This window comes from Bombyx mori, chromosome 18 (genome assembly GCF_030269925.1).
Source record: "Bombyx mori chromosome 18, ASM3026992v2".
NCBI classification, from domain to species: Eukaryota; Metazoa; Arthropoda; class Insecta; order Lepidoptera; family Bombycidae; genus Bombyx; species Bombyx mori.
The window spans coordinates 6,907,703-6,921,967 of record NC_085124.1 but is presented as its reverse complement, the minus strand read 5'-3'; the positions used below and the strand labels follow the sequence as shown (position 1 = coordinate 6,921,967).

Here is a 14,265-nt window from a genome sequence, read left to right as displayed (position 1 = left end):
TAGTACTCATGAAAATTTATGCCAATTGAGATGGATGAACGGCTATTCAAGATATTCCGTCTGGTCATTCCGATAGAGCCTTAGACGCTCCGAACGTTCACTATTAGATTAAGACTATATTGACTATTGATGTTTGCATAAGACAATAATGCGGTTTATAAGCAACTCTACAGATCAAACTGAATTTTGTATTTTCTACAACGTTAGGGTATATTTTCTGCCTCTCTGTCTCTGTCTCTCTCTCTCTCTCTCTCTCTATGTTTTGAAAATATAAAACAGAATAACTGAAATAAATCCAAAAAAGAGATCGATAAATCGTAAAATGTTTTATATAGACCAGCTAATAGAGTTCACAATATGTAATAATATTGAAGCTAAGCGAGTCTGTCGATCGAATTTATTGTATTATGGGCAATATTATTATAACTGAATGGGCATTATTATAACTGGGCATTATTACTGGGCATTATTATAACTGAACAATTTAAACGATATTCTTTTGCGTTCGTGTGTATGCTTTGTTCTTTGACTTACAAGACTGCCGCATTAGTAATTTGAACCCTGTCTGCTTATGGACAAATATAGGATAAAGAGTACTAATCATTTCTAGATATATATTTACACGCAGTTCAAAGGCTTCTAATTCTAAGGCTATCCCTTATGAATTACTGTAAACGAAAGAAAGACACCTAGAGAACGTCATTATTTCCAGATGAATGATTCAATACGCAATTAATCATGATTTCAAAAACGTCTTTTAATCCAACCTTACTTATGTATCTTAAGTTTCATACCAAAGTTTACAAAATTCGGAATTTTAGATTGAAAAAATTGAACCGCAGTACACATCGATCGAGTAAATTTCCAGCTACATTATAAATGAATGTTTATTGATTACATGCCAGGAACAACGTCCGATGTTAACCTTGTACGTTTGCGATGGAAGTACTTTAATCACGCTAAAGTTTTATATTCTTTCTTAGAATAATATGCTCATGGTAAATCAAAACTATATGCCGTGTTGTTAAATTGTGCTTATACATAATTAATGCTGAGTGAGTCGGTGAGTCAGTGAGTTTTCGGTAGGCAGCAACTTGGCTCTGCGACTGACAATGTTGAAGTCCATGGGCGACGGTCACCACTCACCATAAGGTGGGCCGTATGTTCCTCTGCCTACAAGAGCAATAAAAAAACAGAATTGCCTATTTGCTCGGGACTTATGAAGTCATTTATATCTATCTGCGTTTCCGACGTTATTTTTACTTCTTCAGATAAATGTAATCATCCAAACCGATATTTGCTTTTCATCAATAATTAATGAAATTAAATTAAAATGGAAAGCTAGTTTCGTCTATATTGTAAACAATACATATAGTTTACTGAAAATAATATTTTGATCGTCACTTAAAACATTCGTACTCTAATTAGATAGTTATAATGTATAAGTGATTATTAGGAAAATGACAATAGGAACAGGAAACAAGCATACAAAATGTTGCTGTTTGAAGTCTTTGTATTGTATACCTTCTAATCAAAACACATCGCTGTTTAACGGATACCAAAAATTTTACGATTTTTACTAAATAACAATTAAGTAGTCAATTTTATATTTAATAAACAGTTTACTGAAAATCAAACCTATGAGCCTATAATTACGACAGAAATCGTGTTGCTGATTTTAACGCGATTTGACCGCAAAATACGGGTTGGCGAATAGTGCAGATAGTTTGAGCTGTACTGTAATAACATACCTTCAGGTATGCCAGATGTTTCACGATGATTAATCGCCTCAAGTTGTGTGATTTCAATTAACGTGCATTCTAAAGGTTCGTACAGACATAGTTAATTATGATTCTCATCAGATCACGACCGTGCGACAGAACCTTACAACCGACAGAACCGTACTGATACAATACTAATTAAGTATTAATATTTGTAATAGAATAGTAATTGAATAGTTCCATAAGATTAATGAGAAACATGGTGCGAGAGAATCGTTTCCGAATGTGAAACGGTAACAATATGCTATTTTTGGGCCTGATCTTTGCCATGTATTAGGATCGGATAAGTGAGCTTATAAAAGACTTCAATCAACCCCGTGACTCTTCCAAAAAGATGTATTCTTTCCCGATGTCGAGAAACAGAACTCAAGAAAACCTTACTGCCGCATAAAAAAGGAAGCAGCCAGCACGCTGTCATGCTTATGGACTCCGATAAAAAGTTAACATTAAGTCAGCTGTGAGCTCTCTCGTCTCGTCTAGTCTACCTGCCTTGCGCAGTAAAAAAGAGGTCATACTCGTTCTAGGAGAAACCTCAATTTAAATAAGGCTTAAAACTGACACCCGTTGCATTAAACGGAACGAGATATTGACTTTGTGTTGTTTTGTAACCTCTGACAACTGCTTACCATTAATAGGCGATGATCTTGCAAGATAATTAAAAACAAAGTGTTTGTAAGTCACATGGGGTAGAAGTGAAATCTTCGAAAATATGCTATCTCATTCTCGCGCAAGCTATATTTTATGATTTGTTAGTTTTGTCTATTTTATCTTGTTCTTTTTATAGAGCTTCCAATCACAGCACTAAGTAAGTTTGCACTTCACAAATTAAGTTAGAACGTGAGAGTGTAATGTAAATAATTTGCACTCACTAAGAGCTATGTTAGCTTGTTTGTTTCTGTCGAGCTGTCCGCGCAATGCTCGTAGACGTCGTAGCTTCTGCTCTTGAGCTTCTACGCGTTCTCGTAGCCGCCGTAGGCGCTCACCCTCCAAGGCCACCTGTTGTGAGAATTTTAAGTTTAGTAAATTTGGTTTTTTTAGATATCGATTCCACGTCTCCGGTTGGGTCACGGCTAATAACTTGAGATGTCGACCGGCTACAGAACCACCTTTTTTTTATACAGTAGGAAATCGCCGGATCCCCACCCACTCGCGCAGCGAGTGGGTTATGTGGGAATAGAATCTCACTAAAAACTCCTGCCGCTCACAGTCGGCACCCGACCCCGGACCAGGCCAGGAGCCCAGTCGGGGCCACTGAGACGGCGGGACAGGGTTGATACAGAACATGTTACATCCATCCCGCTGTCCCCCAGAGCCGGACCGGCGGCCGCCAGCGACACAACCACCGGTTTCCTCTGTCGATGGGCCGAGAGCCCGCCTTGATGGTGCCGCGCCTCACCTTCCCCCGGAGCGGTCGGGGGAGCGCGGTCTACCATCACTACAGAACCACCTACATGTAGTTTAAAGTCATCTTCAACAAAATTAAACAAAACCTCTTTTCTTCTTTATGCTTGCCTTTTCAACTACATAATTTGTAACCTAATACCGTAATAACGTTAGTACGGATACAAATACAACGATTAATGGTAACTGAAATGAGATCTCTAAATCGAGATCTTTTAATCGTATCACATATGCAGTCTTATGTCATGCTACAGTAATTAATATCAAAAGAAGACAAGTATATCGCCAATATTATGGTGTGCTATCCAATTTAATTCCACCTTGCATCTACAAGCAAGGAATACATCGCCCAAAATTTACTTTAAGTAAAGCTGTGAAAAATCGTTAACTTTTCCATTTTTCTTTCTACTTCATGTAATAGCTTATAAAATAATCAGGTAAAAACAACAGAATCAGGTAAAAACCTTACCTGATTCTGTTGACAAAACTCATGATCACGTGTTGATTATAAAAACTTAACAGACCTCGTACAGTCAGAACAACATCTTTAAAACAAACTTCACGGCACTCAGGATTTGTAATTTTATTTATTTTTATAGGCCTATTTACTGCGTGAGAAGAGTTTATTTCTATTTTCGCCGCAATAAATATCGCATTAAGCTAACGCCACGGCCGAACTCGGAAGATTTATTAAACAAGCACAATTTAATTTTAGCTGTGTTTGGCGGATTTTGTTTCTTTAAAAAAAAAGCAAAACTCGAATTATGAGTGATAAAAAAACAGAAAAACGTAGTAAATAGAAAATAATTAATTAAATATTTGCATTCAACCATCGACTGACTAATGTTCTCCTAATACTACTCCTAATACTCCTAATAGTTGAAAATGTCCAGTTCAGGGAAGTCAGCTAGAGCATTGAAACTGTTAGCAGCTCTTAGCTCTTGAAGTCGTCGTGGCCTAACGGATAAGACGTCCGGTGCATTCGTGTTGAGCGATGCATCGGTGTTCGAATCCCGCAGGCGGGTACCAATTTTTCTAATGAAATACGTACTCAACAAATGTTCACGATTGATTTCCACGGTGAAGGAATAACATCGTGTAATAAAAATGAAACCCGCAAAATTATAATTTGCGTAAGTAATTACTGGTGGTAGGACCTCTTGTGAGTCCGCACGGGTAGGTACCACCGCCCTGCCTATTTCTGCCGTGAAGCAGTAATGCGTTTCGGTTTGAAGGGTGGGGCAGCCGTTGTAACTATAATTGAGACCTTAGAACTAATATCTCAAGGTGGGTGGCGCATTTACGTTGTAGATGTCTATGGGCTCCAGTAACCACTTAACACCAGGTGGGCTGTGAGCTCGTCCACTCATGTAAGCAATAAAAAAAAAAAAAAAAAAAAAAAAAAAAAACATTTTTGATAATTTAATTTTTAGCATAATGGTCATTAAATACAGTAAAATATAATGCTATTATCCCCAATATCGGATTCCCCACGTAATCTGAAACAGCAACTTCCTATTTAGGTTAAATTATCAATAAAGATCCGCCTTACTTTCAAAAGATAATCTCATTTAAATTGACTTTTTGCGTCTCCCTACTTTTATTTCTTCTTAACGCATTTATTTACGTAAGCCGTATCCAAAATGAATACTCAGTACTACAGCCGCTTATCTCTCGATATGAAAATTTATACGCAATTTCGACTTTAATAAACAAATTTAATAATGTCGACTTATTCTGAAAACACAAAGTAAATAAGCATTTGGTTTTGATTGGAAATCAATCAGAGAAAAGTCATTAAGTAAAAGCTGTACTTAAATTAAGAAATAATACGGAGCTTTAACAAAAGTAATTTACACACAGTTAACAATAAAGCCCTTGGTTTTGTACGATGATATTTCATTTCATTTAGTCTCGTCGGCTTTAATTCATTAAAACATTTCTTTTGTGTTCCCCAAGGGTTGTTTAGCCGAAACCCCTTTAAAAATTTACACCTTTCCCTTTACTCATGTATCGGCCTTTGTCGTTATAAAAAAAAAAACTTTAAATAAAATGAAACTGTAAATGTATTTAACATTCAATTTAAAAAGATAACACTGGTTAATGATATGGTTCCTTTGAACGTTAATACCCAACGTTTTTATTTAATTATTTGATATCGAAGAAACCTAAAAAGTAATTTCAACGGTGACAAAAAAATGGGAAAAAAAACCGTGCGAAAAATTCTCGGTAAAATAAATTGAGTGTCGTAAATTTTCTATTATAGTATCGAAGGTAGAATATACTATGAATTTAATTAAAGAAAACGAAGGATCCGGAATGAAACTTCAAAGTATTCAAAATGAAGTATCCAATAGGAATTTTTCAGTTGCCTTCGGAATCTTTATTAGTCTGTTATAGAAAATTTTCCTTCATATTTCGTATAAATTTAAAGTGAGGGTCCTTTCTACTGAAATCTATATCTATACTAATATTATAAAGAGGAAAGATTTGTTTGTTTGTTTGTTTCGAATAGGCTCCGAAACTACTGGACCGATTTGAAAAATTCTTTTTCCATTAGAAGCCGACATTGTCCCTGATGAACATAGGCTACTTTTTTTATTTTATTTTTTTGATTTCATGTGTGTTTTAATGTTTCCGAAGCGAAGCGAGGGCGGGTCGCTATTATAAAATAAAATTAATGTTTAGTTTAAGTTATTCGTTACGAGACTGGAGAAAGATTATAATTACAGATTATAATTACATCGTAAATATTATAATATTCGTGAGTGACAGTTGCTGGGCACTCAGACATCTTTGACTGATCAACTTCCAAGAAAGTCCAATTGTCATTTAGCGGAAAATTTATTATTATGATAAAACATCTTTATGAAATTCGAGTCGGTAATAAGTACTGTTGTTATCAATTAGTTGACGACATACTATCAACTTTGTTGCTGGCGAACTAACTATCTTTGGTATTAGGTAATTACCGATTTAAGGACTCTTAAAGCAAGCAACGACATTCATGTAGTGGTGGGCCGTGAAATCATCTTTTCATCTACGGTAGTACAAATATACTACTGTATAAATCTATACTAATATTATAAAGCTGAAGAGTTTCTTTGTTTGAACGCGCTAATCTCAGGAACTACTGGTCCGATTTGAAACATTCTTTCAGTGTTAGATAACCCATTTATTGAGGAAGGCTATAGGCTATATCACGGTGAGACCAATAGAAGTGGAGTAACGTAAAGAATGTTTTAAAATAGGGGTTTAAATAGCTCCTTAATATTCTATAATTCAAAAATATTGTCTCTTTCTACGTAAATGAAGTGGGGGTAAAATTTAGCGTTATGCCAAAGTAACTATTTCACGCGGACGGAGTCGCGGGCAAAAGCTAGTATACTAATATACTACTAGTTCCATAAAATCCTGGAAACTTATTGTACGTACCACCTACGTACGAACCACTATATGATAAGCCCTTACCATCGTGCATGCTTGTCGTCAATATCAGAGCCCAAGCCGTTGCCTACCACCACATCTCACCTCTAGAGCGACCGATATATTAAAATGAAATAACGTCATTCTTAAATTTACACTCAACTCTGATATTCTCTGAGCCTTATTTCGCGTTTTATATTTGCAGTAACAACGTGTGCAAGCGTATGCAAGTATTAAATATGACAGTCAGGTTTATTACAAAATTAATATGGTGAAAAAAACAATGTTCGTGAGTATTTTAAAACATTATTTTGAGTTAAGAGTAAGTGAAAAACGTATTGGGTTATAACAGAATCTCAGTATCGTATTACACATTCGGAAAAAGAATTAATTTTATCCTTTTACGTTTTAGATCCAGTTGAGGTTCGATAATTGCGAAACGGAATGGATTTATTTGCAAACTCGATCTGCACACTGCGCCCAGCTGTTTCTTGTTTACTAAGAGCTAAGCAAACGGACCAATGGATGTGTTTTACTGGAGTTTCGATTCAGCTGCTAAGCTTTGATTTCAGTTTTATTTGCTACGTACATAGGATTACGTCATAAAACAATAAAGCCTGTCCTGGTGAAACTGGAAAGGCCTCCGGGCCACCAGTAATTCTTCAATCATAATAAAAAAAAAAAAAACAAAAAAACAATAGAGCCCTAAAACTTTTAATATAAACAAATTATTTGTTAATTTATTTGAATTTATTTTATTACTGACTCATATAAATAACAATTATCAGTTGATATTTATTTACATAGGTATTCTCTGTTAAAAATGGGGCGACATCGTCAGAGATCGATGAAGTCACTAAAATAAAGATAAAAAAAAATTGTTAGTTACATAAAAAATAGTACGGAGGCGTTACTTATTTTTTTAGGATATCTTTGCCAGCAGACCCCCAGAAGAGTATCGAAATAGTAAATAAAAGTGAATATATAACAGTTTTGATAAAGAGAGACATACCTATTAATCATGTTAATCAAACTACAGTCATATCTTTATGTTAAAATATCAGAATATGCCAATAAAATGCCATAAATGCGCATCAAAGCCCAATGTACAGTACAGTAAATACAAATGTACAGAAATACGTAAGTACTATTATAAATAAATGAAAACAGATATTTGGAGATTGATGTTAAATAACATTAAGTGATTTTATCGTTGGTAATTGTAATATATGTAATAAATACATCCTTGAGATCAGAAAGTTACAAAAATATTTTTTTTGTTTTTTGTTATAAGTCAGTCGAAACAGAATTATGAATTGCGGCCTCGCTGAAATATTATGAACTGTTAAAATACGCCATAAAAAGAGTATGAAAACGTAATAAAGCCAACGTCAATTTCAATGGTTTGATTTAAAAAACATAAATTCTAACAACAAAATTAAGGAAACACAAAGTTGATTAAAAGCAAAGAATGAAAGCGAAATGTGTTTTTTACGATCTTAATCTAAAACCTTCTTTGATCCACAAAATAATTCAACGTCAAAGCATTGTCAAAGGCAATCACTGGACTGATATTAATATCCTTTTTGCGAAATAGAAACTCAGAACCTTAAGGAGCAAAGTGACGGAAAACTTTCGAATAAGAATTTGCAATGACTTGCGATCTCCTTTATTTCAATCATTTATGGAATGCGTTTGTTATTTCCCTTACGAAATTATATATTTATACAATTATGTACTTCAATCTTGGTGATTTTTAATTAAATTATGCATAAGACGTTAACTAAACGCTAAATAAGTTCAATAACGAAAGATCATAAGCAAACCAAAGTTTAGAATGCGAACTTAACTTTCAATGATTGAATTTTTAATGATTAACTTCCAATGATTGATGAATACACCTTAAACGTTAGGTCTGGACGGAATTAATAATTATGAGCTACCATTAACTCTGATAGGTAAGGTATAGTTAATTATATCGGTCAATAACTGATCTATAGGGCTGATGATATCGCATGCTTATTGGAATACTGACTTAACTCAAAAAATACGATTTTTGGGAAATCGTAAAAGAAGAGTTTGCTATGAGGACTTATCCTACTTGTTGATGCATAAAAATAAAACTGATTTATATTAATCATGAATGCTTGTATTGTGAAGTCTAAGATTAACTATGGATGGGATCTGAGTAAAAGAAAAACAGGAAATAATTTCTATCTATTTTTAAAAAATATTATAAAAAGTATATTCTAAGTTCAGTCAGTTTTTTATAAAAAGTAAAGCAAATATTTTAAAGTGCAAAGGTTCCATTAAGTTTTAAGCCTGTTTCAGTTTAAATAATGTATTATTTATAATGACTAATTCAGTATTTAGTCTGTACATGATTACTTTAGGAAAACACATTTAGATATTGGGTCATTTTTTTTTCAAATTAAGATAGATGACCGTAAATAAATTTAATATAGGTGTTTTTTTAATTAATTAAAAGACAATTATAATCATCAATCTCTTATTGCAGCAGCCTTCACAAGTAGCAGATAAAAATAACACATTTAAGTAACAGTCTTATTTATATGTTTTATTAATCAAGCTGGAGAATTTCTCCAATTATACAGAAAAAAATTGCTATAAAAAAACTAAAAGTTCTAACCTACTTAAAAATAAACCTATTTTTGGTGATCCGACTTATTAAATAAAACAATGTCACAATTAACTTTAGTAAATCTCTATAAAACATAAAATATAAATTTCTGATTCTAACGTAATTAAACTTAAGGAACCTTATTTAATTAACCTTGGTATGTAATCAGTAATCAATGCTATGGTAGGTACACTATTAAATAATAGAGTTATAAAAATCCGAATAAAAATTCGGGATCAATTTTTTTGATAATAGCTCTCTTAGATCTTTCTTTTTATTCTCACTTAGTTCCTGCTTACTTATGTAGACATATTTAGTTGATACTATTTCACTCAGAGGAAGCATTTTTTTCCTTGTGTTTCTGATCCTTACTTCCTGGTATTCACTATCTCTATATGAGGTTTTAACGAAAAATGAAAAAGGTGTATCTTTGCTCACTTTTATCACTTTTAATTCATTCCATGAAACAGTTTCCCCGTCTTTAGTTTTATTAAAATTAAAACCCCAATCTTCTTGCAGTTTTTTTAAGTCTAAAAACGACTCAAATGTCAGTTCATGTACTAAAAATTTCTTGCCAGACTTCTTTGCGTTTTTAATTATGGCTACATATTGGTGAGGGGAATATATTGGACCAGACTTTAGATTTTTTGTAATCTCCTTTTCTATAAGGCTATGAATATTATCACCTTCGTTTTGTGTATGACCCTTTATTAAGAATTTATGAGTGATAGATTTAATATTTAGATGAGTGACTGCGTACAGGTAAAGTGCTACTATAAATTTATTTTTATTTTGACCGGCACAATTGTCGGAATAAAGAATTAAATTACACCCATTGTCATTTGGTGACTCTGCTGAAAGCTTTTCAAAAACTTTTAGTAAACAAGATCCGATTTCGTTGGCTCCGCGCTTAGCATCGGTTTCGTTCCAGAAGAAGCAGTGTACATCATCATACGAGTCTTTAATTTGGCCGTCAACTTTTTTGTTTAACATAGTAATTGTGAAATTGTAACTATTTAATTTTGATTTGTAATAAAATCCTGAGGTTGTTCCTCTAGGAGATTGCAGAACAGCTTGCAGATCAAACACAAGAACTTTATTTTTATCGTCTATTTTGCAGCGATCATCATGTTTTTCTTGACGGCTTAATGTTTTTTCTTCTAAATGGGTATCGTACGATTCTTTAAGCAACACTTTTTGTTCTGGCGTCGAATTCTTGTATTGCATACACAAATCACATTGATCTTTTCTGGGACGAAAAAATGAAATATTATAATCTTGTGTAAATACTTTATAAAATGTGCAATATTTACCAGCTGCTTTGTTATTTTGATTTTGATTTTCTTTAAAGTCCCTGAATAGATCTGAAATTGTTTTCCCACCATCAATGTATTCACGAGTAGAATATTGCCTAATATAATGGGATTCAATTCTTGGTATTGCGTCTATGAACTGTTTGATATCATTTAGTAGTTCTTCATCAACCCTTACATGGTTGCTGTGGTGTCCTCTCAGATCTTGTGCTAGAATTCCATGTTCGTCTATTTTGCTCTTGACAGTACGTATAGCACGATCAGAAATATCCAAGGTTTTCATAAAAAACGTTTTACAGACTCGTACCGATTGCCCTTCTACTAGAAAATGGAATGCCTGATTGCAATTTCTTGGATTACGAGCATTTGTGTATTTATATCTTGGAGAGATATTGGTTATACAAGACATAATAAACGATCTTTGAGCATCAACCTGGCCGAGATTCCAATACACATCAAAAATTGTCTGTCTTTGATCTACAGTTATCTTTTCACAGCATTTGAGCCTACATTGATTACCACAGGGAGGTTGAACAGAACGAGGTTTGATTACTTTATTTTTCTTACTAATGTATCGTTTTCCAGCATTTCTCAGAGTTTTCGCTTCATTCTGTTTCCAGCTTTCTTCATTCCGTTTACGTTTCCTTCCCTTTTTCTTTTCTTCTTGTGGTGTAGTATTTTCTCCAATATCTTGATTTAGCGAAACTTCTTTTGTTGCAGGTTCATTAATGTTTATTTGCTCTGATTGTTTTTCTGCGGTTACCTGAACTATGTTATTTTGTGTTTCGTTCTGTTCATCACTAGAGTCTGTATCGGAACTATCACTGGAAGATCTGGAAGATGGTGAGGATGAAGAAGACTTAGAAGACGAGGAACTTCCAGAGGATTTTGATTGACTTAGATATACTGGTATTTTCCTTTTATTTTTAGACGGAGCTTTGTATGTTGGGTCTTGATCACTTAAATCGATATCGCTATTTTCCGATTTTGAATGTTTTTCATCAGTGCAATCGTGGACGACTGTCGTATTATGAATGGGATTTTCATTGCTGATTGAAGCTGATTCCGAACCTTTAAAATATACCTGTAAGTTTGAATAACGCTGATTTTCGGGCTTGTTTGTTATATCAGCTAACATCTATAACAAAGAAACATATTTAAGTAATAAAATAAATAAGAAGTTAATACAAATCTAATTTTTAAAATTACTTAAATGGTTACCTGTACTTCCATTGATTGCACCGATTCGTGTTCTTTATCGCGTACCTGAACAAGTTCTATTATCTTTTTTGACCTATTAGATGACATTATTAATCTAAAACATAAATAGTAATATTATGCCTCCTATAAACATAAAATATTGTACGCAATATTTAGACCAACAATGACTTAAAACAAAACATTTACAGCCAATAAAAAAATTACGCATTATATTACGTTCATTTTTTTTCAAAGAACGACTCAACTAATATTGCGGCTCCTAAGTAACAATAACTTTTAATAGTAAACAGACTTATATTTAAATGTTACAAAGTGTACCTTTAATGATGGATAGTTTTTAATAGTAAACTGACTTAGCTCGTAATGCGCCTCGAAAAATATAACAACATTCAATGATAAACTGACTTAAAACTGAATGTTTCACGTAATGCATTACTAAAATATGTAGTAAACTAACCTAACATTTAATTTGTCAATATAAGATTACACAATTTAATGAAACTTACCTTTGAATTTAGTTGTTAACAGACTCAATACCGATTGGGTCTGGGTTCAATAAAATAATAATACCTTCACTACACAGATGTCGGATGCAAACTGACATAAGTCGCTGTTCGATGAAAACACGATGAGAGATCCCACAAAAGTGATAGAGACGCATATTTCATTGGGGCGGGAACAATGCGTAAACTCGACGTAATTCAAACATTAGACGGTAGATAGCGCTAAAAGAAGCCTGGATCTGCACGTAACTCAATTATGGCCTATCTAATAATGGGTCAGTGTTCCATTAAGCCTGCGATATGTGTTCTATTATTCCGCAAACACCAAAAAAACCAAGACAATAAATCCTTCTTTCAATTTGGGTGAGATCTGAATCCGTCTAGGGATACACAGAACATTCGTTGAATTTTTATTATTTCGATACCATTGGGATCAAAATGATTTTATAGTTTTTTGTAGTTCAAATGATTTTGTTTATGCAGAACTGAGTATTTCAAAATATACTTTGAATACTAAAACTAAACTAAGTTTTCAAATGGATAAATACGCCTGAGCGAAATTAACTGTTAAAAAAAATAAGTAATCCAATTTAGAAAAGTTGTAGATAGTACATATTAACTTAGGTACTAATTAAATTATTAGAGTAAGCAAAAGGGGTGAACTGGCACAGTCTATAGATAAGTTGAATGATTTATATCTACTGTGATCCTTGTACTATTAATGATTATTATATATTAGTACATTTTAAATCAGACGATCTTTTTTTTTTTTATTGCTTAGATGGATGGACGAGCACACAGCCCACCTGGTGTTAAGTGGTTACTGGAGCCCATATCCATCCACAACGTAAATGCGCCACCCACCTCGAGATATAAGTTCTAAGATCTCAGTATAGTTACGACGGCTACCCCACCCTTCGAACCGAAACGCATTACTGCTTCACGGCGGAAATAGGCGGGGTGGTGGTACCTACCCGTGCGGACTCCCAAGAGGTCCTACCACCAGTGATTACGCAAATTATAATTTTGCGGGTTTGAGTTTTATTACACGATGTTATTCCTTCACCGTGGAAGTCAATCGTGAACATTTGTTGAGTACGTATTTCATTAGAAAAATTGGTACCCGCCTGCGGGATTCGAACACCGGTGCATCGCTTCATACGAATGTACCGGACGTCTTATCCTTTAGGCCACGACGACTTCAAATTATAATAGCCTGCCTGTTATTAGCGAAGACTTATTATATAGCTAGCGATTGTGTGATTGTTGAAAGTGAGATTAGAAACTTTGATACACACAGCATTAATAGAATTAGTGGTTTCTCGACGTTTGATAATGTAGTCATGTTTCTTCTAATTCTAATTACACAATTTGTTGATATTTACTTAAAATATTTTGTAAAATATTCTGTGTTGCGATGTAATCAGATATTTACAGTGTAAAAGCATGTCTTCAGTTGTGAAGCTTCAAATGATGACTCTTTAAGAAGTATTTGAACAAAAAATATTTTGTCTTAATTCATAACGCAGATATGTGCAGACGACCCGGGGAATTATTATTCCTTCAAAATTTATAATACTCTATATCTAATTTAACATAATTAGTTCTATTTTACTGGGGGAAACAAGGGAACTACCTGAAAGAAGCTTTATTATTCTCTTTTATTAAATATATGAAATCCCTGGAGGGGTTACTCAATGTCAACGTTCGTTCATAAGTAAGACAAGAAATAATTAATTCAGGGCTTTAATTTTAAATAGCGTTATCTCTGTGCCCAAATTATTCATGGTAAATATTTATGATTCATTTTTTAAGTCATCTCTTAGTTGTATTTGGACGTTGTTATTTTTTTAGTTTTTAAGGATGAAAAAATTTTAATTTTGTTTTTGTAAATAACTCGTAAAGCTACCTTGCATTTCGGACCATGAAAATAGAGAAGGGTGCTTAGTTAGGATTCAAGTGCCACATAAGTACGTAGA

At 33.5% G+C, this 14,265-nt stretch overlaps 2 protein-coding genes across 16 annotated transcripts in view; both read right to left on the bottom strand.

The window, feature by feature from the left end:
- The window catches only part of LOC101744992 (apoptosis-stimulating of p53 protein 1), a 270,821-nt gene that overhangs the window by 30,926 nt on the left and 225,630 nt on the right, over positions 1-14,265 (bottom strand). For all 15 annotated transcript variants that reach the window (XM_062673667.1, XM_062673661.1, XM_062673664.1 and 12 more), the window contains one exon: positions 2,651-2,777. In XM_062673667.1, coding sequence (XP_062529651.1) covers positions 2,651-2,777 — 127 coding nt within the window. The remainder of the gene's footprint in view (positions 1-2,650; positions 2,778-14,265) is intronic.
- On the bottom strand, positions 8,816-12,484 carry LOC134200558 (uncharacterized). Its single transcript, XM_062673669.1, has 2 exons — positions 12,290-12,484; positions 8,816-11,877 (listed from the first exon to the last, which is right to left on the bottom strand). The coding sequence occupies exon 2, from the start codon at positions 11,698-11,700 to the stop codon at positions 9,445-9,447; it is 2,256 nt and encodes a 751-aa protein (XP_062529653.1). The 5' UTR covers positions 11,701-11,877; positions 12,290-12,484; the 3' UTR covers positions 8,816-9,444.

What these genes read in the sequence shown, in the direction of transcription:
- LOC134200558 (XM_062673669.1), bottom strand. Translation starts at nt 11,700, where the DNA reads ATGTTAGCTGATATAACAAACAAGCCCGAAAATCAGCGTTATTCAAAC.